Genomic DNA, 26,948 nt, shown 5'->3' on the forward strand with positions numbered 1-26,948 from the left:
TAGAGCTGGTGAAGAAGTCATCTAGCCTCACCTGTTTGAGGGGGCTCCAGCCACATCTATTTCTCTCTAGACTGTATGTGAGGGGAAAGACTCTGTCTTGTACTCCTTTGCAAAAGATTCCCCCCCTCCCAGGGTAAAATAATGATAGATTAATTAAAAAGTTACATCTTCAAAAGGGCAGGGTGCTATTGAGGTGAGACTCTACTTACGGCCTCCTTCTGCAAAAGACTTTTGACACCAACTCTGAAGAGTTAAGGTAGACATGAAAGATAAGGGCACAGCTCTCTGCAAGACTTCTCTTCTGCACCAGCTACAAGTTTGGGGGTTTTTAGGGTCACACTCCTGTCTGGTCATCTGGCTACAAATTTGAGGCTTTCCATTTCCTTATGATTGGATAGTCTCATTAACATGGACTGTACCCGAAAGTCCTCACTCAACCACCCCTCCGCCCCCCACACCCCCTCCTCTGTCTGGCGTTGAACACTATTAGCAGGTTTGGCGTCTCCTGGGTCTTGTCCAGGATGCACGTAGCACGTGCATTCACCACTTGGATTCAGTACCCAAGTTTGAGTTATCCTGCTTTCTAATTTAGTCGCCCATGTGTCCTCTCTGTTTTGATATGCTGCCATAAAGTTCGTTGTCTCTACTCCAGAGACCTCTTAGAAAGGTTCTTGGGTGGTGCAAATGATGTACGCTTAACTGCTGACCTAAAGGTTACCAGCCTGAGCCTACCCAGCAGCCGTTGTTGTCATTATGTGCCATCAAGTTGCCCGTGACTCATCGTGACTCTATGTATAATAGCTCTGAACCCTCCTCTATCCTGAGCCAATCTCATTGTCTTGGACATACCTACCCCCATTATCCCAGTCACTGAGTCAATCCATTTCATCCAGGATCTTTCTGTCCTGCCTTGTCCCTCCACACTTCCAAGCACGGTGTCCTTCTCCATGGACTGATGCCCAAAGTATGTGCAATGGAGGTTCAAAATGCTTGCCTCCAAGAGCATTTTGGTTTCACCCTCTCCAAGACAGATCTGTTTGTTCTCCTAGTGGTTCCTGGTATGTTCAATACTCTTCTTCAGAACCACAACTCAAGGGCATTGATTATTCTTCTGTCATCCTTAGTCATCCTTAGTCTCGCTCTCTGATGCATAGCAAGTAATTGCAAAGACCATGGCCTGGATCAGGGGCACCTTAGTCTGACACACGTGTGTGTGTGTGTGTGTGTGTGTGTGTGTGTGTGTGTGTGTGTGTGTGTATGTGTGTGTGTACGCGCGCGCGTGCGTGTACCATCGAATCAGATCTGATTGGTACAGGAGGAGATTGGCCCTCCTTCTCCAGCAGGGCATCTGGTGGACTTAACTGCACACCTCTGGGATTGCAGTGCAGCTTCTTGCCACTAGGCCACCAGAACTCCCTTAGTCTGGCAATTTTGCTCTCAGTCCTCTGGAACAGTCCCTGGCAGGAGGTTTGCCAATGCTCCAAGGTGGCTGCCCCCATGAGCTGGGGCTCTGTCCTTCCTGTAGCGGGGCCAGTGAATGCCTGTAAAAGGCAATTCTCCAGAGCTGCTCCCTGAAGCTCCATCTCACTTTCCAATCTCATTTTCCCCTTGGTTTTTGAGCATAAAACCATTTTCTAATGCATTCTGACAACAAATCTGTTGATGGCTCTTACATGTTCTTTTTCACTCTCAGGGTCATTACTGCAGTGACTAAACACTCTAAAACCTCTGAGGATGTTTGCGTGTGTGGTCTGACCAGGGAGTGTCTAACAATAGGAAATGTTTCCTGCTTTCCTCATATGCACTCATTTCCCAAGGAACAATTCTTATTAAAAAAAAATTATTGTGATTCAGGTGAAAGTTTACAGAGCAAATTAGTTTTCCATTCAACAACCCAGACCATTTTGTTTCATGACATTGTGGTCTCTAAAATGTAACAGCGCTCCTGCTTCTCCTGCCCGTAGTCCCTGTGTGTTTTTTTTTTGTTTGTTGACACGTTCTGTCTTCTGAGCTTTGTCTCTGGCAAAGGCTGCCCTTTTGGTGCCATATGGTTGATTATTTTAAGGAGTATATGTTCCTCCTCCGAGTTACTATTCACTTTCTGTTGTTAAGCTCAGAGGTGATGTGTGGAGATGAGAGTTTATTTTCAGGCTTGAAGTGTGTCTGAAGGCCTCGTCTTGGCGGGGAGTGGGATATGAGTTTTCTATCAGTCTAAATAAGACCAGGAAGACTGGCCTTTTTGATTGTGAGATGTTTCATATCTTTCTTCTACTCTACCAAGGACTCTGCTGTCAGAGTACTGGAGAACAACGATGTCAGTCTGGAGACTAAGGTGTGCCTGATCCAGGCCGTAGTCTTCGCAATTACTTGCTATGCATCAGAAATCTGGACAATGCTAGAGATGATAGAAAGATAATTGATGCCTTTGAGCTGTGGTGCTGGAGAAGAGTATTGAATATAAAATGGACTGCCAGGAGAACAAACAGGTTTATCCTAGAGAAGGAAAACCAGTCTGCTCCTTGGAGGCAAGGATTCTGAAGCTCTGACATGCTTTGGACATGTTGCAAGGAGGAACCAGGCTTTGGAGAGGGACATTATGTTTGGGAGGATGGAGGGACAATGGAAGAGATGAGATGGATTGACTGGGGTAATGGGGGTAGTAGGTATGTCACAGATGACAAGGTTGGCTCAGGATAGAGCAGGGTTCAGAGCTGTTGTACATAACATCATTATGAGTTGCAAGCGACTTGATGGCATATAACAGCAACGACCACCCTGGACTGTCTTTTATGATCAAAATCATAGCAATTGGTGGTTGTAGCACTATCTGGTTCACCTGGCCCCAGATGGCTGCCCCCATGAGGCTGGGGTTTGTGTGGTCTGTGAGTTCTTGGGACTGGTTTCCTTGTGTCTGATCTTCACTCCCTTTTGCTTCAGACAGGGATAAATCAATAGTTGCATATTAGATGAATGTTCACAGGTTTTTAAGATCTCATTCTTATTCTTTTTCCTTTGCCTATTATGTGTCTTCTAATTACTTTTGGAGACACACAGTGCATTTTTTTCCATAATATATTTTTAATATTTCGCTTTTCAAAATTACCTGAGGGTAATTAATGTTCTGAACATATATTCAGAAATTGTAGATCCTTATGCAAAGGTTCTTGGAGAAGGACATGACGCTGGGAAGGGTGTAGGGTCAGCAAAGGAGAGGAAGACCCTCGACCAGGTGGATTGACATGATGGCTGCTGCAGTGGGCTCTATTGTTTCAGGAACTGTGAAGATAGCATGGGACAGGACAGGGTTCAGCTCTGTTGTTCATAGAGTCGCTATGAGTCATACTCGAGTCAACAGCACCTAACAACATGCAAATATTCACTTGTTATTGAGTACCATTGAGTCAGAATGGACCTGTAACTGACCCTCCAGTAGGTTTTCAGAGCCAGTGGGAGGAGACTGCCCATCCTTCTCCCGCAGAGCAGCTGGTAGCCTCAAACATGTGCCTTCAGGCTTGCAGTGCAGCTTCTTGCCACTAGGCCACCAGAGCTCCTTAAAGATCCCCTACAATGTTATTTCTAACAGTCTAAGTAGAAAGAAACGAAATGTCTATCAATAAATAATCTATTAAATAAGCTGATAAACATTTTATTAATTCATAAAACATTTATAATAACATGGGCATGCTTCTAATATAATAATAAAGTGGAAAGAGCAAGATACATTATTCTTATGTCCAAAATAATTACTTTGTAAGATAACACCAAAAAAATTAAACAGGAGACAGGAGATGACCAGAAGTAACTAGGACAAAATGAGTAAGACTTTGTGACTTTTTTTTAAAGCCTCTTTCTACATTTTCCTTTTTAAAGGAAATGGAAAAAGACAAACAAAATAAAACAAAAAATCCACCAGGACAAATCCAGCTCAGTCTGGTGGCTCTGGAGCCCTGTCTGCAATCCCCCTCCACAGTTGGCAGCCGCAGGTTCTCACCCAGCTCCTTCAGGTTCCTCTCAGGTTTCTGCCCTGCCCCCTCTCTCCTGCCTTGTATGGTCCCCTCCCTCCTTTACTAACTTGATAGTAAGGAGTTGCACTGCCAACCCAAAGGTGTTGTTGTTGTTGTTGTTGTTGTTATGTGCCGTCGAGTTGCTTGCGACTCATAACGACCATATGTACAACAGCTCTGAATCTGCTCTGTCCTGTGCCAACCCAAAGGTACTTGGTTTAAATCCACTGGCTGTTCTGAGAGAGAAAGACGGGCAATCACCTCCCCTGTGATTCACAGCCTCTGAGCACTGGCTGGAGGGTCAGTTCTTTTTCAACAGCATCTCACAGCAACAATAACCCCCCTGATTCAGGTGTTCTCCTGCCTTCCCTTCTTTTCAGCCACCAGAGCTCACAGTCAATGGACCTCTCCAAGTTAAGAAAGGACCTGAGTACTTCTCCAATCTCATTCCAAAGTCACGAAATCATGGCTGTGGAGGGAGAACAGAGAGGCAACGACCCCAGCCAGTCCTGGGCTCACTCCTGACGTGAACCAGGACTTAGGCCTCAGGAGAGTGTCCAGCTGAATCACAGGCATTGGGGTCTCTTATAGAAGTCCAGTCAGCTGGAGACGCAAGAGATCCTTGGACCCACTAGTCCTCAAATTTGAGTTTAAGAATCAGTAAGGTTAAAAAAAAATCAGTAAGGTAAAAAAAAATCAGTAAGGTGCTTATGAGAAATATGTAGTCCTGATCTCAGCCCCAGAGATTATTTGAGGGGCCAGGAGTCACTTTTAAACTAGCTTCCTGAAGTATCAGGATGTGGTTGGTTCATAGCCTTATTCAGAGAAACCAGAATCTGGTCCAGGATAAAAAGGGAGGAGAAAATGGGGCGGGGGGGCACAGGGCTTTGCTGGGCACATTGACCCAGGGTGTTTCCTGTGACAGAAATGAACTTAGATCCCCTAGCCCTGCCTGGGCCCCAGTGAGGGTCCAGCAGCTTTACTCCTGTCCAGGGGTGTGACTTTGTTATCAAGTCGTTGCTACGTAGTGCCTTCTACATGTGCCCCAGTAGAACTGTGCTCCTCACATAGGGGTTTTGACAGGACATTGTTCCTAGACACCTCTGGGTGGATTCAAACCATCGCCCCTTTGTTAAACACCTGAGGGAGTGAGCATACTGGGGAGGGTCCAGTTCTCCATCTGGAACTGTTAAGGCAGCACTTGGAGGATTCAGAGCTGGCGGAGGCTCCCAGGTCATCTTGGGTGGGCAGGAGGGGAGGTTGGACTGGGGAAAGCGAGGAGCCCAGCTTTCTGGATGATGGTCTGTGATGGTGGCGTTTTATTTGTTAGTGCAAAGTTGGTTGCTGAGCTTCGCAGTAGGCCTGGCCTGGAAGGGATGCTAGACTGGAATGAAATCTGAGATGTATGGCTCTTCCTCAGGCAAGTGGTAGGAAGACATGCAGGCTTCGTCCCCTTGGGGGTCCTGGAAGGCAGCCTCCGCTTCCTCTGTGGTCTGTAAAGGCAACAGGAAGGCTTTAAAGCAAAGTACAGCGGGAGGGTATACCTTTCCTTTCCCACAGGCCTCTGACCCTGAGGGTGCAGGGACTAACAATTCTCCTCCTGGAAACAACCTCCGTCATTCCTCCACTCCCCACCCCCTTCCCCAAGCTTAAATTCACCTCCTTCCAACCCATCCACCAGCCTATCCCCACAGGCCAGGTTCTGCCTGCAGATGCGGAAATCCTGCCGGATCAGAGCCCAGACTCCAAAGAAATTATTTTAGAATCTTCTAGGCCCTGGTTTCCTGGGTGGAAAGTCCTGAGGAACTGAGATGAGGAAGGTAATAGATGCAGGCAAGCAGAGGCTGAGGGGTGGATGTGGGGAAAGTGCCCTCCCCCACTTCCCGCCATTGTCAGACACCCTGGTTTCAGGGCAGGGGGGGCCTCCTGTCTGCACCTGGTTCAGGCAGTGGATCTCTGTGTCGGGAGGGGCAGAGGGCTCGTGGCTGGCACAAGGCCCAGCGGGTTCGGAGGTTCCAGCCCTGTTGATCACAGCGTACTCTGAGGTCCAGCCATTCCCAGGCATCTGTAACAGAGACTCCATCAGAACAGCCTGTCCTTGGCAGAAGGAATATTCTGCAAGAGGAGAGGGGGTGGGTGAGCCAGCAGGACTTGGGCAGGCGGGGAGGGGAGAAGCGAAGATCACAGCTGTGGGGTCAGAGTCCCTGGTTCCAGTTCTGGCTTTGCACGGCTTGTGTCCTTGTGACCCTTGGTAATCACCTGTCCTCACTGACGCTTGTCTCCTGAGCTACAAAATGGAAATGATTTTCCTCTCTCAAGGTTAAACATGTATTTCTAGTAAGTCACTATTCAAGAAATAGGAACTCCTGGAATGATTAATTTTGTTTTGTTTTATTTTTAAGGTAAAAAATATAAAGATTTATTAGAAAGGTACATCCCCAAAGGGATGTACCTCACTCCTTGAAAGGAAATAGAGAGGAGAGGCTGATTGTTTGATTTCTTTTTATTATTGTTATGAAATTGTCCTTTAAGTGGGCATCCCTGGATGGCAAACAACTAAGGTCTTGCATCCTACCTAAAAAGTGAGTGGTTCAAACACACCCAGAGGTGCCTCGGAAGATAGGCCTGGAGGTCTGCTTCTGAAAGGGCACGGTCTTGAAAACTTGATGCAGCCGTTTATTCTGCACTCATGGGGTTACTTATCCAGAGTCAGAATCAAACTCCACCATAACTAGCAAAAGAGATTAAGAGATTCACTGAACAACAGCCCAGATAGGATTCTTAAAGGAGCGTCAGTCTGACAAGTCTCGTGTTGATAACCAAACACCAAGTCAAACACACTGCTTTGGAGTTGATTCTGACTCAAAGCAACCCCACAAGACGAGGACACTGAGGCCCAAGGATGAGAGGCAGGCAGTCTGAAGAAGGTGGGGGAGCCCGCCTCCTGATCTTCCTCCTGTATCTTCCTTCAGATCAGGAACCCAGACCTTCCTAGTCCTTGTGACTTTGTCCTGTCAGTTTCAGAGCAGAGGCCAGAGATGGCCATGGTCCCCCACAGGGGCACCTCCACAATCAGACAAGGGCACTGAAGCCCAGAGGAGGGGTCTGCAACCTGCTCCCCAGGAGAGGTTCTTCCTTGGAAAGGGACATCATGTTTGGAAAGATTCAGTGAAGGAGAGGAAGACTCCAACAAGATGAATTGACATAGTGACTGCAGCAATGGGCTCAAGTGTTTCAGAGTTTACCATGGGGTCACGCCTGTTGTTCACAGGGATACTATGAGCCATACTCGATTTCTCTAACAACGGGAAAGAAATGATGATGAAAAAAAGCTGGACAGAAGATTTCCAAGGGCAGCTCCAAAAGGTAAAGGAGTATAATGAAATTCATGAAGACCTATAGAAAACCAAAAAAGGGAAGAGCGCGCTAGGACTATTTCTTAAGCTGAAAGAATTGAAGAACAAAGTCAAGTCTCAAATTGCAATACTGAAGGATTCTATGGGCCAAATATTGAATTATACATGAAGAATTAAAAGAAGATAGAAGGAATACACAAAGTCACTGTACCAAAATTCAGAAAGTTGTACACGATCAAGAACCAATGGTACTAAAGGAAGAAGTCGAAGCTGCACTCAAGGTGCTGGCAAAAATAAGACCTCAGGAACTGATGGAATACCAACTGAAGAGTTTCCACAAACAGATTTAAGCCAAGACATGCTCACTAGTCTATTAGGTCAAGAAATTTGGAAGACAGCCATCTGGCCAACTGGCTGGAAGAGATCTGTATTTATTTCCATCCTCCTCAAAAGGTGATCCTAAGGGGAGCTCTGGTGGCCTAGTGGCAAGGAGCTGCAACTACAATCCCAGAGGCGAACAGTTCAAATCCACCAGATGCTCTGCCGGGGAAGGAGGGACAATCTCCTCCTGTACCAGTCAGATCTGATTCGACGGTACATGCACACAAAAATAATAAAATTAAAAAAAATTTTTTTAAAAAAGGTGATCCTATAGACTATCAAAATTATCAAACAGCATCATTAATACTATATGCAAGTAAAATCTTGCTGATAATGATTTAAAAAAAACAGCTGGAACAACACATTGGCAAGCAACTGCCAGAAATTCCAGCTGGATTCCGAAGAGACCACAGAACAAGGAATATATCAGATGGATCTTGGCTGAAAGCAGACAAAACCAGAAAGACATTTATTTGTGTTTTTATTGACTATGAAGGCATTTGAGTGTGTGTATCATAATAAATTATGGATAACATTGAGGAGAAAGAGAATTTGAGATGACTAGGTATTCCAGAACTGTATTCCTTAACTGTGCGCGTATGAAACCTATATGTAGACCAAGAAACAATTGAACAGAATAAGGGAACACTGAATGATTTAAAGTCAGGAAAGGTGTGCATCAGGCTTATATCCTTTGTTCATACTGATTCAATCCATATATTGAACAAATAATTTTAGAAGCTGGACTATATGAGGAAGAATGTGGCATCAGGATTGGAGAAAGACTTATCAACAACCTGCGTTATGCAGATTACACAACCTTGTTTGCAGAAAGTGAAGTCCTGAAGCACTTATTGATGAAGATAAAAGACTACAGCCTTCGATATGAGTTGCACATCAACATCAAGAAAATAAAAATCCTCTGTAAGTAGGAGAGAACAAACTAGATGAATGGGACCATCTAAGAATCAAATCCCTATGCACAACTAATAACTTCTTCAACAGAGTTAAAAAACAAAACAAAAACACAACAACCCCAGACTGGGGAAAAAATATTGGCAATAACATATCTGATAAGGGACTCATATATAAAATTTATAGAATTCTCTAGCACCGCAACAAAAAAAAAAAAAAAAGGAAACAACCCGATCAAAAAATGGGTACAGGATGTGAATAGACCTTCCACAAAAAGGGCATTCAGATGGCAAACAAACACATGAAGAACTGTTAAAAATCCCTACCTATCTGAGAGAGGTAAATAAAAATGGCTATGAGATATCATCTCACTCCAGCAACAATAGCAAAGTTCAACAGAGCAGCAAACAATAAATGCTGATGAGGTTGTAGAGAAATTGGAGCCCTTATTCATTGCTTGTGGGAGTGTAAGATGGAAGGTGGTCTGATGCTTTCTCAAAAAGTTGGAACTAGAAATACTATTTCTAGACTCAGCAATTCCACTACTGAGAGTATACCCTAAAGAAACCAGAGACGCTGCCCAAACAGATATATACACACTCATGTTTATTGCTGTGTTATTCACAACAGCAAAGAGGTAGAAGCAACCCAAGTTCTCATCATCAAATGAATGGATAGAAAAACTATGGTACATTCACAAAATGGAATACTACACAACACTTAAAATCAAAGAATTTGTAAAACATTTTATAGGTGACCCTGGAAGACAATATGCTGAGTGAAATATCTCAGTCAAAAAGGACAAATACTGTATAACACCACTGTTATAAAACAAGACTGACATGGTGGTTGGAGGAAACTAAGAGGGGACAAATAATCAACACTGCATTGGAACAGATAAAGGAAAGAATTAATTAAAAGGCATTACATGTATGACAACAGTCCAGAATAAGAGGTGTGTTTCAAAGTGGACTAGGGGAGGAGGAAGGGAGGGAGAAGAAGGAAATTGTGCAAGAATGAATATTTAAAGGAATACTTAAAAGAAAGTGAACTGGGGGTGGGGGAAAGGGAGAAGGAGGGAGGAAAATGTATAACAATGAATGAATGAAAATCTAACTTTTCTGTAAACTTTTGTTAAAATGACACTAAAAAATTTTTCATTTTTAAAATGTTAAAAAGGTTATTCATTTTATTTTAAGAAATGCTGGAAACAGGAATGACACACACAAAATAAAAATCTTCCCAACTGGACGAATAGACAATCATAAAAGATGGAGAAAAGATTAGAATTATCCAAGATTTCCTTTCACTTGAATCCACAGTCAACACCCATGGTAGCAGTACTCAAGAAATCAAATCTGCTGGCAAAGATCTCCACTAAAGTGCTAAAAAACAAGGATGTCAGTTTAAAGAGAGATGTTCCTGACCCACACATGGCATTTTTGAGTTTGCACATGTTGTTAGGAGAGGTCAGACCTTGGAGAAAGATATCATGCTCGGAAAGGTAGATGGTCAGCAGAAGAGAGGAAGACCCTCAATAAGGTGGATTGTCATGGTAACTATAATAATAGCCTCAAGTATGTCAGAGACGGGGAAAATGCTGTAAGACAGGGCATGGTTCAGATTCATCGTTCATAGGGCTGCTATGACTCAGAATTCATTTGACAGCACACAAACAACATATATGCATTTGGAGAATGAATAAGTAAGACATTCGAGCTGTGGTGTCTGTGGAGAGTATTGAACATCCCACAAACTACTAAAAGAACAAACAAAATCATCTTGGAGAAAGTACAACCAGGGTGTGCCTTCGAGGCCAGGATGGTGGAGCGTCATCTCACACACACGTTGGGCATGGTGTCAGTAGGTACCAGGCCTTGGAAAAAGAGATCATGCTTGGAAAAGTGGTAGGCTGGTAAGAGAGGGTGAATCTCAGTGAGATGTGCTGGCCATCGGCTGCAACAATAGGCTCAAAAGGCAACGACTATGAGGCTGACACAGGCAGGCAGTGTTTCCTCCTTATATAGAAGGATTGCTGTCAGTTAGAACTGATTCAACAACAACAACAACAACGGGCTCTGCCTCTGATCCTCTGGGGCACAGGAGGTCACATCCCAGAAGCCTCCTACCTTTTCCTGTCACCTCTCATGTCGTAACGGTAGGGCCAGGTGCTTTGTTGTTAGCTGCCATCAAGTGGACACTGACTCACAGTGATCCCAAGAACAGACGGAAACCTTGCACCAACCACCCTCATGATCTCTGCTACGCTCAAGCCCTTTGTTGTGTCGATACATCCCACTGAGAGCCTTCCCCCCTTTTGCTGACTCTGCTTTCCCCAGCATAATGTCTTTTCCTGAAGACTGGTGCCTCATGCCAACATGCCCAAAGTATACGGGACCAAGTCTCACCAGAGACCAAGTCTCACAATTTTTGCCTTGAATGAGCACCCTGGTTTCACATCTTTCAGCACAGATCTGTTTGTTCCTTTAGCTGTCCACGGTATGTATATTCAGTCCTCTTTGCCAATACCACAGTTCAAAGGCACCTAGGCAGCCCTTCCCGAAGAGGCAGGGCATGCAGCAGGGTGGATGGAGACATCTTTCCAGCCTCCCCTCCTCTGGAGCTGGGTGTGAGAAGCCCCATGGCCCGGAGCTCGCACTTTCACAATGCCCTCCCCCACCCTACCCCCCCTGAATTTTCCTTCACTTGCCTGCACCTTCACCTTCATAGAGCTTCCTGTGACAACAACAGCTGCTCCCAAAGCCAAGGCCAAGGCTGGGCCTCTACTCCCACCCCAAGCCCTCCCTTGGGGTGAATTAGACCCAAGTCTTTTGTCCTCACTGGCGCCAGGAAAGGAGATGGCAGCCCCCTTTCCTGCCCCCCAGATTTGAGAGAATCTGAGTGAAGGTATTTCTGAAAATAGCTGAGGGAAGAGGGACTGGGTGAGGTGGGAGGGTTGGGGGAGGCAGAGAGTTTCCTGAACTGTGATCCTGACACGTGATTACTTTTAGGAGGAGCAGGGGTAGGAGGGTTTGTCTTGCTGGGATCAATGAAGGACGTGGGAACTTGTGGCCTTAGGTGGGTTTTCCTCCCCAGAAAGATAGGAGCAGAGGCCCCCATTTTCCCAGCCTCCTGTTCCCTAAAACACCACCCTCAGTGTAGCTACCTCATGGTAGCCAAGAAAGGCCCCAAGAAAAAACATCTCTCATATTGCAGAAAAGGGAGAGATTGAGTCTGCAAATCTGAGTCCTATCTGAGACCATTGCCTGCTGTGTGATCTTGGGTGAGATTTATTTTTTCACCATCTCTGGGCCTCAGTTTCCTCTTCTGCAAAAGCAGCCTACACCGTTGTCACACTCTGCGTGGCACTATCAGAGTCTCCAGGGACAGAGTTAAAAATGCGGGCACCTGGGCTCACCTTCAGAGACTGATTTAGTCACTGGGAGCTGGAGTCAAGGGGGAGCATGTCTACACCCGGGGTGTCTTCAGATGGGGCTAGACAACTGCTGGACTAGAGGGTCTTGAAAGTCCCCCGCCCTGAGTCAAGCTCTGTGGTTCTCTGAGTGTAGAATGGGGGCAGGGAGCACGCTGGGCCTGGAGAAGGGGACGCTCATTGAACTCCTTGTACCACCCCCTCCTAAACCTTCCCACTCTGCCTGGCCTCGGGTGGGAGACCCAGGGTGGATACGGGCACTCAGTGTACCTGGGTGACATGGAGGGCCAGGTGTGAAGACGCAGAGGCAGGGCCCAGGAGTCCCGACTTCCAGGCCCAAGGGGGTCTGAGCTTGGACTTCAGCCTACCTCTTTCCTTACCAAGTGTGTGAGGTGAACCTTCTGGCTGGCTGTCTCCTGGGCCAGATGAGCTGAAAGAGACCAAACGAAAAACTCCGGAAAGTCAGGAGTAGCTGAGAGGAGTGAGTGGCAGCTGCTCCCAGAGAGAGGAGTGAGGACAGGTCGGGTAGGGAAGCCCCTTCCGGCTCAGTCTCATGGCAACGACCCAGCCTCTGTTCTCACTCATGGAGAGCCCGGCTCTGCGGGCCAGAGACTGGCTGCGGAAGGAATTCTGTGTGCCCAAGCCACACTTCTCAACATCGTTGAGATGCATACACATGGCTGTCTAGCAAATCCAACTCCCAGTGACCCTGTGGGACAGAGTGGATCTACTCTGTAGGGTTACCAAGGTTGTAATTTTTATGGAAGCAAAATACCACATAGTTTGTCCTTGGGGTGGTTGTTGGATTCAAACTGATGACCCTTCTGTTAGTACTGAGTGCTTAAAACCACTGTGCCAGTAGGACTTCCTCATCTGCACACGCAGCTAAAATGTTCATTGTCATCGAGTCGGAACTGACTCGTAGCAGGTTTTTTTGAGATTGTAAATTGCACCGGAGATTGCCCATCTTTCCCCTTAGGGCAGCTTGTGGATTCGAACACCAAGAGAGGCATAGCCTTTGGTCTAGCAGTGCAACTCCCTATAGACTGTACCACCAGAAAGCCCCCAGTCTGCACATGGGCCGGCGGACGTGCTGTCGTGTACTGTGGCCTCTTGAGGCTGCAAAGTATAGTGTGCTCTTTCCCAGGACTTCACTACCTCAGGGCAGGTCGAGAGTTCAGGCCTAAACCGGGCTCTGACTAGGATTGGAGTCACTCTCAGGCCCCTCCCTCGCCACTTTGACTAGGACACTTGCCAATTTAACAAAGTGCTTTTGCAGACATCCTTCTGAGGCCCCACTTTTGCAGCACCAGACCAACAATTTAAAAACATCTGAGCCTCAGTTTTGTACCCTGTAAAAGGGGTGTACTTTTAAGAAGTAATTCTTTTTTAAAAAGTGGTTCCTAATTCCTTCATTAATTTTAACGGGAATATGCTAACTCTATTGCTCTCATTTCAGTCAATGCTTAAGACCTGTTCTTTCCTTGATGGGATATGAGCACAGGAGGCCACTGAGCACTGGAAATGTGACCATTTGGAGGTATAAGTGTAAATTGCACCTTGAATTTAACATAGAACATGTACCATAATCAGTTTTTTCTTTTTCTTTCCTTGTTGTGTACTGTTGAATCAGATCCAACTGGCATAGGAGGAGATTGCCCGCCTTCTCCAGCAGAGCACCTGGTGAATTTGAACTGCGTGCCTTTGAGATTACAGTGCAGTTTCTTGACACTAGGCCACCAGAGCTCCCTCATAACTAGCTTTTAATTTTGACTCCATGTTAAAAGAATATTCTATATTTTTGAAAAATACCTTAGAGATTTTTAGTTAAATGAACTATATTGTTGGGTGTGTGTGTGTTTGTGTATATACATTGTCAAATTAGATCTGATTGGTGCAGGAGGAGATTGCCCCTCCTTCTCCAGCAAAGCATCTGGTGGATTCGAACAGCGTGCCTCTGGGATTGCAGTGCAGCTTCTTGCCACCATACCACCAGAGCTCCCTGAACTATATTGTTAAAATTATTTTCTCATTTTTAATATGGCTATGGGGGGGAATGTAAATTATACATGTGTCTTGCATTTTATTCTTACTGGACAGAGCTGCTTATAACATCACACACATCTGTGAACTGAGGAAAATGAGGCTCAAGTGAAATAGGTGGCTTGTCTAAGGTCAAGCAGCTAAAAAATGGCAGAGCTGGAATTTGAACCAAAGCTTATGAAAGGGGTCAAGTCCTAGGACTCTGGTGGCAGGTGTGGGCCACAATGTTCATCCTGCTGAAGCTCAGGTGTTTGGATCAGTGATTCCAGGTGAGTTACTCTAAGGGATTAATCTGCAGAGTCTAGATATAGACTCCCTGGGACTAAAAGGGACACAGTGATTTATGAGCCTGCATAGGAAGTGGAGATGCCTCTATGCTCTCCACCCCTACATTTGCTAAGCTTTTTCCTCACGCATGTTGCCCTGTGGTTCCCTCTGAAGGGAGGAGCCAGACTCCCAATGCTCATATCTTAGCTGGACACATAGACTCATAGGGAAGGTAGAGAGGAAACTGCAGGTCTCAGAGAGGGCTCTAACCGAGAGCGCCCCCACCCACCCTTGCTCACCTTCTTTCTTCCGATGACGTAGCACGCAGCTGCCAAGGACAATCATGCTCGCAGCCAACAGAAGGCCCAGCAGCACCAGGACTGGGGACAAAATGCGGATCATGGGGACAGACATCCTGGGGATGAGATGAGAGAGGCCATGTGACAGTCACCAGATAAGTCAGAAGTCATGATCTTTTGGGCCCAGGGCTGAGAAAACCAGAGAATTTCTTGACAATTTCTACACAAATTGTTTGGTGATGTTACATTTATCACAATGTGCTAGCATTCTTCTTTTTTTTTTTTTTGCTAGCATTCTTTTTAATGGTGTTCAATTTATCCTCCTTCCAAAACTCCAGTTTCCTTACCTCCCTTGTCTTACTATCTTTGCTTTTGAGCATTTGTTAAACTTTAGTTTCACACTGATGATTTTTAAGCATGGCATGGTCTTATGGATAATATCCTTTTACTTCTGTGCCTCTCTGCCATTCGTCAAATCGTGACCTCAGGGGTTAGGTTCATTCAGCTCTAAGTTTAAAGAGTTTCTTAGGATGCTAGCCTCAGGGAGTCAACTATGTCCTGTTTATATGACTTTCCCCCCTTTTAAAGGAGAATTTGAATTCTTGTCTTTATTTCTTGTCCATTCTATCCAAGACCAGCTACTGTGACCCTGAGAAAAGGGTCTGTGGTGGTACCCAGGCAGTATCTAATTCTGCTGGTCTCAGTGTAGATGAGGTTGTAACATGCTATTTCTATTTCTGAGTCCTAGTCACATCTCTTGGACCTCAAAAGGCATCCGTGACCATGACATCCAGTCAGCTTATATGTTTGCCTGTCTGGTGCGATAGTGTAGGGGATACTTTCAATGGAGACTGAACCTTCCAGGTAGTGACTGGATGTCAGAAACCAAGTGCAAATTACAACCTGAGAACCGCTGTTTCTGATTGGAAACCCCAGTTAACTGAAAATGATACTTTCTTTTTTAAAAAATTTTGGTTCCATGTTTTAGATCCCCTATTCTTGGCATAGAGCCCAGTACAAAATGTCCAGGCAAAAGTTACTGAAGTTGCTGTCCTCTGTGCCAGGGCAGGGGAGACAGACGGGGACTGCGGTTGGAGTCTCTAACTTGGTGCAAGTGGGCACCTGTGGGCTGCTGTTTACTGCAGTGTAGATAATTTACTGCTCAAGGACTCTGCTAAGTGAATGGGGCTGAATTCTAGCCTGCTCTCTTACCTGGACTTGGAGCTGCTGGTGCCCTTTGTCAAGGCAGAATCTTGCTGTGTGGCCAGACGGGAGCTCCCTGCATAAGAAGAGGTCGCTGTGTGAGGAGATGTCGCTGTGTGAAAAGAGGTCCTTTCAGGAGGAGAGGTCGGTGCACGAGCAGAGGTTCTTGTGTATAAGGTGGGTCCTGTGTGCATGGAGGTCCCTGTGTATGCAGAGGCCTCCGGCCCTGTCTTCCCCTGCTTGGCTGTGGTGACTGTCGGTTGGAGACCAGGAGAAGCTACAAGTCCAAAAGCAATGCTCAGCACCTTCCCTGGCCCTTTGCACCCCACCATCCCCAACCTCTGGCCCTTGACTCGCAAACTCTAGTCTCCCTGGGACCAATTTCTCAGAGCAGCCCCAGATGAAAAACCACCTTCTGTAAGTAAACAGAGGTCTGGAAGAGTTCAGCTTGAGTAAGATATCTATTAGGCCTAACCCACTCCCACACATAAGTTTCCACCCCTTTTTAATTTGTATAGTCTGTTCTCTGTGGATGACTATGTGGGACTGCATAACACCCCTGCTCCCACCTCGTAACCGATCCTAGTGACTTTTGTAGTTGCTTTCCTTCAATCTCTTACTAAAAACAGAACAAAGCAAATAAATCGAGCCAGTTCTGACTCCTAGGACCCTGGGATTTGAACTGCCAGAGATTGCAGCCTTTGGGTTAACAGTGCAACTGACTAGGATCAGTCCTGGCCAGTGGCTAATTGTCACCTTCTCTCTTATCAGAAGAGCAAGTCTTCAAGTTGCAATCATCACATGCCACCCCCACTATATATGCCTAGAAAGGCCTTGGTTTCCTTTACCAGATGCAAAGCAGGATGGGGTGATAGGGATGACCTTGGGGCCAGGATGTGAGCCTGGTCTTTCCTGCTTATAACATGAGCAGAGAAAGCATGTGTGTCGCCCCACTTCCTTTTTTTTTAAATTGTTCCTCCGTCCCTGAGTTCACTTCCTATGACCTAGAGTGAAGGACTTAACCACATCAGGGCTGTTCTAGCTCTGTCTTGAGATGGATGATGTGGTTCCCAGATTTGTGGGTATACCAGAGTGGTCATAAGTATACTGTGAAGCACCAGGTAGATACTCTTCACTGGCTTTTCCTATGAAGGGCTGGAGGAGGACTGAGAACCATTCACTCACTCAGTTCTCGGGGCTGAGGTTGCCAAGCTCTTGCTTTGGGCTGGAGGCTCCTTATGGCAAAAAGCTGTGAGGAGGGAGAAGGGGAGGAAGGACAACAGGGCCCTAGAGGAAAAGGAGAGGCCGGTCTTAGGGAGGCACCCCACTGCTCTCACTGCTGCTCTGAACAGCTTCCCTTCCTTGGAGGAGCCAGCAGCTTTCCTATCCCCATCTGGGCTCAGAGCACCACCAGCTTCTCCCCTTCGGCAATTCAGGAGCCATGGGTGGTGGGCTCCAGCTGAGCTGGGGTCTTTGCCCTTCTTGTCTTCTCCACAGCCTGCAGTTTAGCTCAGGCCTTCAGCTTTGGACCCCACTGCTCCCCAGCCTGCTCTTGCCATGTCATCCTTCACACACTTGATGCAAGTTTTGCCTGGAAATTGATATTGAATCTTGTCACTCCCTGATACAGAACAGCCAATGGCTCCCCAGTGCCGGTAAGAGGATGTTCACACTCTTTAACATGCCTTTTAAGGCTTTGCAAACTCAGGTATCTTCACGTTTCCCCTCATCTGGTGCTTTAGCCTTTCAGAGCTGCGCTCCCTTCCCAATGATACGAACCTCCTGCCCACCTCGGTAGCTGTAACACACCGTTCCTTTCTGAGCGATGCCTTTCCTGTTCTTCAATATCCAGCTCAGAATCCCCTTTTCCTCCCTAAAGCCCAGCACAGGGCCAGGCAACACAGTGGGCAGAAACGTGTTGTGACCAAACGCCTAGAGCCACCAAGCTCCCTCATGCTTATCTGTTACCTCCTTTGCTCATTTTGAAATTTGAGTTATATGCTACCCTGGTCTCTCTTTGTCCACCATCCTCTGTTCCAATTTATTCTCAGACTTTTAAAGCACATGATCTAAAATTCTGTAAGCCACAGTAATTCTCTTTTTCCTTTCTAATAATTATGCTACTTCATCTTTTCCTGTTTCACTGCTGAGGGCCTCCCGGCAATGCTGGATAAAAGACAGCAGAGTGGCATACTCATCTTGTTCCAGACTGCCTAAAAATCCTTGCAATATTTTTTTCCTCACTGCAGACAGCTCACGGTGGCTCATGCAGGCTGATTGTAAATTTGCAGGAATCTTGCCAGTTAGTTGCAAAGCTGGAAATTGGTCCTGGGTTTGCACCACAAAAATACTACAGCTGAGGGCTCCGAGTGAACACTGGCCAGCACACCTGGCCGTTGCTGTTGCTTGCTCCCTTCCAAACAGAAAGGCTGCATGGACCCCATGACTGGTGTCACCGTGTTCCCAGGGCATTATTAGCTGGTTTTGGAAGTATATTGCCAGACCTTTCTTCTTTCTCTTAGTCTGAAAATGCTGCTCAAATCCGTTCAGCATGCTAGCAACATGCAAGCCTCCACTGACAAATGGGTGGTGTCTGGGCATGAAATGTACCAGCCAGATGCGCATCCAGGTCTCCCTGCTGGAACCCTCAGTGCCTTCCTGCCACTACCATGAATCTGTCTCCTCCATGCTTAGCCCGATGCTGGGTCACCATAAGTTGAAACCGATTCGATGCCAGAGAATTTGAGTTTTAAATGCAGGGAAAGTGGATCGCAGATAGGCGACAAATCATGCCTACGTGATACAAATTGTTACTGTGCTTGACTTCTAACCAAAAGGTTGGAAGTTCGAGTCCACCCAGAAGGGCCTTGAGAGAAAGGCCTGGCAATCGACTTCTGGAAAACTAGCTGTTGACATCCCAGTGGAGCACGGTTCTGCCCTGAGCCATGTGCGGAAATGAGGACTGATGGAGATGAAAACTGGGAGTGCATCGCGGAGATAACAGAGAACAGGTTCAATGTGGTTTTCATGCTGCTGTGGTTATCTGATGAGTTTACATTCCTTTCCCTGAATTAGAATAAGGAGCCAGTCAGATGATGGATCTGGCTGTGGAGATGGCACCAGTTAGGAGAAAAGACTGGCTCCAAGGCCAGAAACAGCCTGTATTTGAATGATGGCACCACCACTTTCTGCCCGGAGACTGTTGGTAACATTTTGCCTCTCCTGGAGCCTCAGTCCCCTATCTATGAAATGGGGATACCAAGCCTCTTTTCACACCTAGTGTGTACCCCTCTTATGCGTCTCTGGCTTCCTTCTACTCACTTCAGCAGCCTAGCTGGTGGTCTTCACACCTAGAGAGGTGCTCCACCACCTACCTGGTCCCTATGGCTCCAGCTCCAACCCTCGTGAATCTCCCCAGCCCAACAAGCCCCCTTGTCTGATCCTCTGTGGAGGCTGGTTCCTAAGATGCTGGACGCTCTGCATTGGTATTTCAAATATAAGCAGGATCATCCTCAGTGTAACTTCCAGACTAAGGAGGGTTAAGAAGAAAGGCCTGGTTCTACTTCTGAAAATTAGCCAATGAAAACCTGATGGCTTTCAACAGAATATTGCCCAGCTTGCTTGCTTTGGACATTCCGCCAGGTGGGATCAATCACTGGAGGAGGTCTAATGTGTGGTTAGGGAGGCTTCCAGTGAGAAGGGTTGAAGCAACAGCTACAGTGGAGGATTCCGACATGTCAGCACTGCTGAGAATGACGCAGTATTCTGTTCTGTTGTGCCTCAGGTCACCACGAGTCAGAGTTGACTGGATGGTATCCATTAATTCATCTTGTAGTTGTTATGTGCCATCGAGTCGCTTGCAACTCATAGTGACCCCATGTACAACAGCCCTGAAACCTGCTCTGTCCTGTGCCAACTGTACAGTCTCTGACACACCTGCCTTCATTACCCAAGTCACTAACTCAATCCATCTCATCAAGGGTTTTCCTCTCTCTCTCTGTCTCTCCACCTTTCCTCTCCAAGGACTGGTCCCTCCTTGCAACATACCCCAACTATGTCAGATGAAGTCTCAGGATCCTTGCCTCCAAGGAGCAGCCTGGTTTTACCCTCTCTAGGATGAACCTGCTTGTTCTTCTGGCAGTCCATGGCATAGTCAGTACTCTCCTCCAGCACCACAACTCAAAGACATCAATTCACTGCCTGTCATCCCTAGTTATTGTTCAGCTCTCTGATGCATAGCAGGCAATTGTGAAGACTATGGCCTGGATCAGGCACACCTTAGTCTCCAGACTGACATAACTGTTCTTCAGTACTCTGGAGAGGTCCCTGATAGCTGACTTTCCCAATGTAATTCGTCTCTTGATTTCCTGGCTGCTGGTACCAAGAGTGTTGATGGTGGAGCCAAGCAAACTAAACCTGTGAATAATCTCAATTTCTTCACAATCTATCACAATGCTGCCAATTGGCCCGGTGGTGAGAATCTTTGTCTATTCTATATATCCTATCTTTGTCTATTCTATGTATCCTATATATCCATCCATCCATCCATCCTTATAGCTGTCTTTCCATTCATCTACTTCATCTACCCGTCTAGCCATCCAGATATCTATCTTCCTTCCATCCATCCATCCATCCATCCATCCATTTATCCATCTAGATAGCCATCATCCTTCCATCTATTCTCCATCTACCCATCCAACCATCTATTCCTTCATCCATCCATCCATGTATATTTCCATATACCCATCCATCCATCCAACCATTTACCCATCCAACCATCTATCCAGCCTTCCATATATCCATCATCTGTCCATCCATCCATCCATCCATCCACCCACCCATCCATCCAGTGATCCATCTATGTAGTCACCATTAGTTATCTACTCAGGGAAAGAGTTTAACCTTGTAGGATCTCCATCTTGCCCCCGACCCCTGGCAACCTCCCTCCGGAGGGCACTGAAGGTGGGGTCTAACTACTGATGTGGCACCACGTGCTCTAGACTGTGAGCCTCTGACTGACACAATTTCACTGAGTCTTCAAGGCACCCAGCAAGGTTGGGGTGAAACTGGGTTCACCTCTGATGCCCCAAATACCCTCTTACATTCCCCACCTCCACCTCTTCAGCCTGGGGAAGCAGAAGTATTTGTTACCTGGAAAGACGATCAGAGAAACCGCAAAAGTGTGATCGAAGCCCAGTTGTTGGATGCCACACCAGTACTTCCCTTTATCCTCCAGGGTGAGGTCCCTCAGGGTCACGGTGAATGTAAGGTCCTGGGGACTGTCTTGGATGGACACCCTGCCAGACGTCACCTCACGGCCATCTTCCCTGGAATAGATGGTGTTGGAGCAGCGGCGGATGAAGATCCCGGCACTCTTGCACCAGTATTTGAGATACTCTTTCATCTCCTCCTTGTAGGAACATTGCAAGGTCACAGTGTCGCCTTCAAACCCGCTAATCTCCTTGGGGCCTGTCAGGGCTCTTGATCCTGAAACCACAGCAGGGGTGGAGGTCTGAACCTGCTGGATCCAAGTCCTGGAGTTAAAACCAGATGCTCCCATTTACCCCCTTTTGGGGACAGCCTGTGAGCTAGAACCCCAACTTCCTCTGGGGGACCCTGGGCTGTTACTGTTTTCCTGCTCCCTGCATGTTGAAGGATAGTGGCTTCTAGATTCTGACAGACAGGACTGTCCTTCAGGAGCTGTATGACACAGGGAAGTTGCTTGACCTCTCTGGGTCTCCTTATCTATAGATGCTCTATAGATAATGATGGTATCCTATTTCCCTGAGTTTAAGATGTAAGCCATGTCATAATATTATGTACCAAATAGAAAATGCAATGCTAACGGAATAATTGACAGTTGTAAGTTGCCTTCTGCTCTGAGATATTAAAAGATCAAAAAGAAAACACAACCAGCCAACAACAGCAGAAAAAGCAAGTCTACAAAGTGAGGAAAAAATTGAGAAATGTTTGCTGAGTTTCCTGGGACATCCACGCACATCTTTCTGCCTCCTCACACTCTCTCTCATTGCTGTCAAGTTGGAGCAGACTCAGAGGTGACTCTCCAGTGGGTGTTCAGATGGCAGGAGATTGACTATCTTTTTTCCAAAAAGCAACAGGTGGGTTTGAACCTCCAGCCTTTTGGTTGGCAGTGCAACTCTTTACCCACTAGACTACCAGAGCTCCCTTATCTGTCTCCAGGCGTGGCACAAAGTAGGGAGATTAGAGAAATACAGTCACTCTCCCAGCAGACAGGAGGACAGACTGGAACCCATAGAAAAAGCTGGCATCTCGTGTGGAAGGGTCCTAAGTTCCAGAGGCAGCGAGTGAGGGGCGCTCTCTGAGGCCAAGGACAGGTTATTGTTGTTGTTAGGTGCCACTGAGTTGAGTACAACTCACAGCGACCCTGTGAACGACAGGTAAAAACTTTGCCTTATCCTGTGCCGTCCAGGGGGCAAAGTCACAGTCACTGTCACATGTGCTTTGGGGAAAGGTCGTACCAGCCCAGGAGGTCTTCTTCCCACAGCCCATGCCCATCTCACCTGGGAGCAGGAGGCAGCCCCACAGCAGAATCAGCCTCATCGTGGGCTCGGAACACCTGGCTGCAGATGCTGGGGAGTGTGACTTCTCTACCCCGCTGGCTTTAATAACTTCCTCCAGATGCAGGATGAGGAAGGAAGGGGAGGGGCCGCGTGGGATGCTCCGGAGTGCAGACCCCTGTTACTTACAACCTCACTGCTCATCTCGCTGCCCTCAGCCCCTCGAAGTACATCTTCCAGTCTCTAGACCCAAACCCTAGCTCCTTGTGGGGAACTTGACGTGTGATCCACGCATTCCAAGGATCTGTGAGGAATGTTCTTGGAGATTGTAACTTTGGATCAGAAAAAAATTCTGTCTCAGAGGTTATTTACTTCTGAAATTTGGAATCCTTGGGTGTTTGGCTGCTGAGAGGTTGGAGGTTTGAGTTCATCCAAAGGCACCTTGAAAGACAGGCCTGGTGGTCAACTCTGCAGGAGTAGAGCTCTGTGGCTTGGAATTGGCGCCATGGCAACTGGTGATGGTGACCAAAAAGCAGCTTTTCATTCTGCTGGCAGTGCCTATGGCATTGAGGTCAATGGAAATCAGACTTTATCATGTCTCCGGTTGGGTGGTCCGGTGAGCTGCATTAGCAGGTGGTGCCTCTCCGGAGCTCTGAATCCACCATAGCTCCATGAGAGAAAGATGGACAATCTTCTCACCGGCAGCCTCGGAAAACCCACCTGAGGGGCAGCTGTGAGTTGGTTCCAAGATGCCTGCACCGAGCTGATAGAGCACCTGCTAGAGCTGACTACGGTGCAGTGAGGTCAAAGGATTGGCGATTCCAGCTCCTCCAGCAGCTTCATGGGGTAAGATCTAGAGGTCTACACAGTAAAGATTAGTCTAAACAAGGAACTCATGCAATATTATTCAAAATGGGTGACCCTGGAGGACATTATGCTGAGTGAGGTATCTCAGTCACAAAGGGACAAATGCTATATGGTGCCACTGTTGTAGAATGAGGCTGACATCAGGTGGGGGTAAGACTGAGAAAAACTGGATGAAATATGTTTACGGCATTGAAGTCTATGGGGGAGAGAATAGTTTAAAAGTATTATATTTTAGGGCATTATGTTTATCGTAAGAATATGGAATGAGGGTTGCAGAGTGGATTATATTTGGGGTTGGGGGTGCGGTTGGGGGATGTGAGGGGGGATTGTGTACCAATGAGGGAGTTTTTCTTTTGCTTTTCAAGGAGAGGAGCAAACGGGAGTGGGGATGGGGGGAAGGGAGGGGGTGGGCGGGGAGAAGGGTGCAACAATGAATGAATGGAATTCCAAAATCTCTGTAGATGTTCATTGAAATGAAAAATAAATAAAATTAAAAAAAAAGATTAGTCTAGAAAATCCCATGGGGCAGTTCTACTCTGTCGATGGGATCAGTATGAGTTGGACTTGTAACAACAATAAATAAGTGTGTTTATTACTGGCTTAAGTAATTAAGATTTTTTTATGACAGATTCAATATGATTGGTTTTCCTTTAAGCATATGTATTTTTTCATACACACACACACACACACACACACACACACACACACACACAGACTATGATTCTGATAATCCCCCACTTGTCTGTTTGTTATATTGTGTTGTTTGCATGTTGCTACAATGATTAAAGGTTACAGGCTTCTATCTGGATTAATTACATTTTAACATTGTTGTTAAGTGCTGTCCAGTTGTAGGGGACTTATAGTGACCCTATGAACGAAAGACCTGTACACTTGTATAACTTTCTTCCTTTCTCCAGGTTCATAGGGTTTCCGGAGGCGAGCTCTTATGAAAGTGGATGCCACTCCTGCTTCCAAGCTTGTTTGAATCAGGAGAAAAAAAGAATCCTCGCAGCGAGGCCACTAGGGAGCTATGGTGGCCTAGTGGCAAGAAGCTGTGCTGCAATCCTGAAAGCGTGTAGTTCGAGGCCACCAGCTGCTCTGCGGGAGAAGGATGGGCAAACTCCTCCTGTGCAATTAACTGTCTCTGAAAACCCACCAGAGGGTTAGCTATGGGTCAGTTTGATTTTACAGTACACAACAACAACAGGCAACATCATACTAGAGCAAAGATTGCAATTGTCAATGGTGTAGTTTTACATGGCTCCACAGTGAACACCCATGGAAGTAGCAGTCAAGAAAGAAAAAGACATTTTACATTAGGCAAGTATTTTCTTAAATAAAACTTTTATACTGGTTTACTTACCAAGTTCGTATACATTGTTTTTCACATCAGCTCTTCCTTATTTCCTTTTTCCAACCCTCCCTCCACCCATCACATTGTGCAACCCTATGATTAACTCCATCTCTCACCACCCCTTCTTACCCCTCTGATCCCCCCACACCCCCTTGGATCCTCATACACATTTTATAATAATTATCTTATACAGTATTTATCTTTATGAGACTAAGTTAGTTCACTTAGCATAATACTCTCCAGTCCCTTCCAAGTTAGGTAGTAATTTTCAAAAGCATTGCTTCTATGTGCTGTGTAGTATTCCATGGTGTGAATGTACCACAATTTCTCAAAACATTTTGTTGTGTTTCGACATCTGGACTATTTTCATGTTCTTGTGATGGTGAGTAACCTTGCTATAACCATTGGTGTAAAAGTTTCTGTGCCTTGGTCCTCATTTTCTCAGGATATATTCCAAGCAGTGGGATAGCTGGGTCTTATGGAATTTCTGTGTTCAAATTTTTGAGGAAACATCAAACTGCCTTCCAGAGTGGTTGTACCATTTTACAACCCCACCAACAATGTGTAAGAATTCCTATCTCACCACATCCTCTCCAACATTTACTACTTGCTGTTCTGTTAAACTTTGCCACTGCTACTGGAGTGAGATGGTTTCTCATTATGGTTTTGATTCACATTTCTCTTATTGCCAGTGGTTTTGAGCATGTCTTCACGTAACTGTTGGCCATCTGAATATCTTCTTCTGTAAAAAGTCTTTCCATGTCTTTTGCCCATTTTGTAATTGTGTTATCAGGCTTTTTCTTGTGAAGGCTCTGTAGGATTCTGTAAACTTTTGATATGAGACACTTGTCTGAATTGGTATTACCTAATGTTTATTTCTCAGTCAGTAGGTTTTCTTTTCACTCTGTTGAAAAAAAAAGGTTTTGATGCTCACAGGGATTGAATCTTTATAGGGTCTCCTTAGTCAGTTTTATCCGCTCCAGATTGTGTATTTCTGGCTGTATTTGGCAGTCTCTTTATACCATAGACTAGGCTGTCTAAGTTTGATCCCAGCTTGTCTCTGATGAACTTTATGGTTGCGGGCTTTACTCCCAGGTCTCTGATCCACCCTGAGTTGATTTTTGTGTGTGGTGTGTGATGTGGATCCTATTTCAGCATTCTGTTCGTAGCAGTCCAGTTTTGCCAGCACCATTTGCTGAAGAGGTTGTCATTTCTCCAGTTGATAGGTTTTTTTCTCTTTGTTAAGTATCAGTTGGCCATAGATAGCTGGGTCCATTTCTGGATTCTCAACTCTGTTCCATTGATCTCTGTGGCATTAGGCAAATTTGTTGTCAAGGAACTCTTTAAAATACTAAAGTGCAAAGATGTTTGTTTGAAGAAAGGTGCACTTGACCCAAGCTACCGTATTTCAATGACTTCATCTGAATGTGAAAGTTGAACTATAAACAAGGAAGACCAAGGAAGAAACTGATGCTTTTGAATTGTGGTGTTGGCAAGGAGTATTGAGACTGAATATTTCACAGAATGCCAACAGAGCAAACAAAGCTATGTTGGAGGAAGTGCAGGCAGAGTGCTATGGGAAGCCAATACTAACGAATGCTATTTCAGGATGTGGGAGAGGCGTGGTACAAGCTGGAGTCCCCCCAGAGGCACTAAGGCAATCCTTAAGGGTTTACCAGATTCTTGCATTGTGTTTGCTGACCCCTCCTTCCTGAGTCAAGGGAAAGGTTTTCAGTAGAAAGAGCTTGACTTCATTTGCATTGAATTCTCTTTATGATTTGCTTCCCCTGATTCTCAATAAATGAACAGAGAGGCATGGCTTGAACTGCTAGCCCCCTGTCCTTTATGCTCTCTGTTTTATCTCATTCCTGGTTGTCTATCTCATTATTAATAATTATAAAAATACTTTACCTGCTCCTTAGAGGTAAGGACGGTGGGACTTCTAGCGTGCTTCGAGTGTGTTGTCAGGATGAGTCAGGAGCCTTTTTCTAAGGAAAAATACACCCTTCTGGGAAAGATAGAGGGTCAATGAAAGAGGAAGACCCTCAGTGGGATGGACTGACACTGTGACTGCAGCAGTGGACGTGGGCTCAGTGGGGGAGACTGTCAGGAGGGGTAAGGTTTTCATCTCTTGTTCGTAAGGTTCATGTTGCAGTTCATGTGACAGCACTTAATAGCAGCATGTGCTGGAAGGAAATGATTTCAAACACTAGCTGGAGTAAAATAACAATGCTGGACTGGTTTCAGCGGAGCTTCCACACCAAGATTGACTGTGAAGATCTGGCCA

General features: G+C 46.1%; 1 protein-coding gene across 1 annotated transcript; it reads right to left on the minus strand.

Annotated features, from left to right (window-relative positions):
* Positions 1–5,383: 5,383 nt before the first annotated feature.
* Positions 5,384–22,483, minus strand: CD300LG (CD300 molecule-like family member g). The gene is made up of 7 exons (XM_006897889.1): positions 22,444–22,483; positions 21,053–21,388; positions 17,087–17,188; positions 15,911–16,178; positions 14,699–14,814; positions 5,941–6,119; positions 5,384–5,497 (listed from the first exon to the last, which is right to left on the minus strand). The coding sequence occupies exons 1-7, from the start codon at positions 22,481–22,483 to the stop codon at positions 5,384–5,386; spliced, it is 1,155 nt and encodes a 384-aa protein (XP_006897951.1).
* Between the last annotated feature and the right edge of the window lie 4,465 nt (positions 22,484–26,948).

This window comes from Elephantulus edwardii, unplaced genomic scaffold, assembly GCF_000299155.1.
Source record: "Elephantulus edwardii isolate Elephantulus edwardi_28Jun2011 unplaced genomic scaffold, EleEdw1.0 scaffold00216, whole genome shotgun sequence".
NCBI lineage: Eukaryota > Metazoa > Chordata > Mammalia > Macroscelidea > Macroscelididae > Elephantulus > Elephantulus edwardii.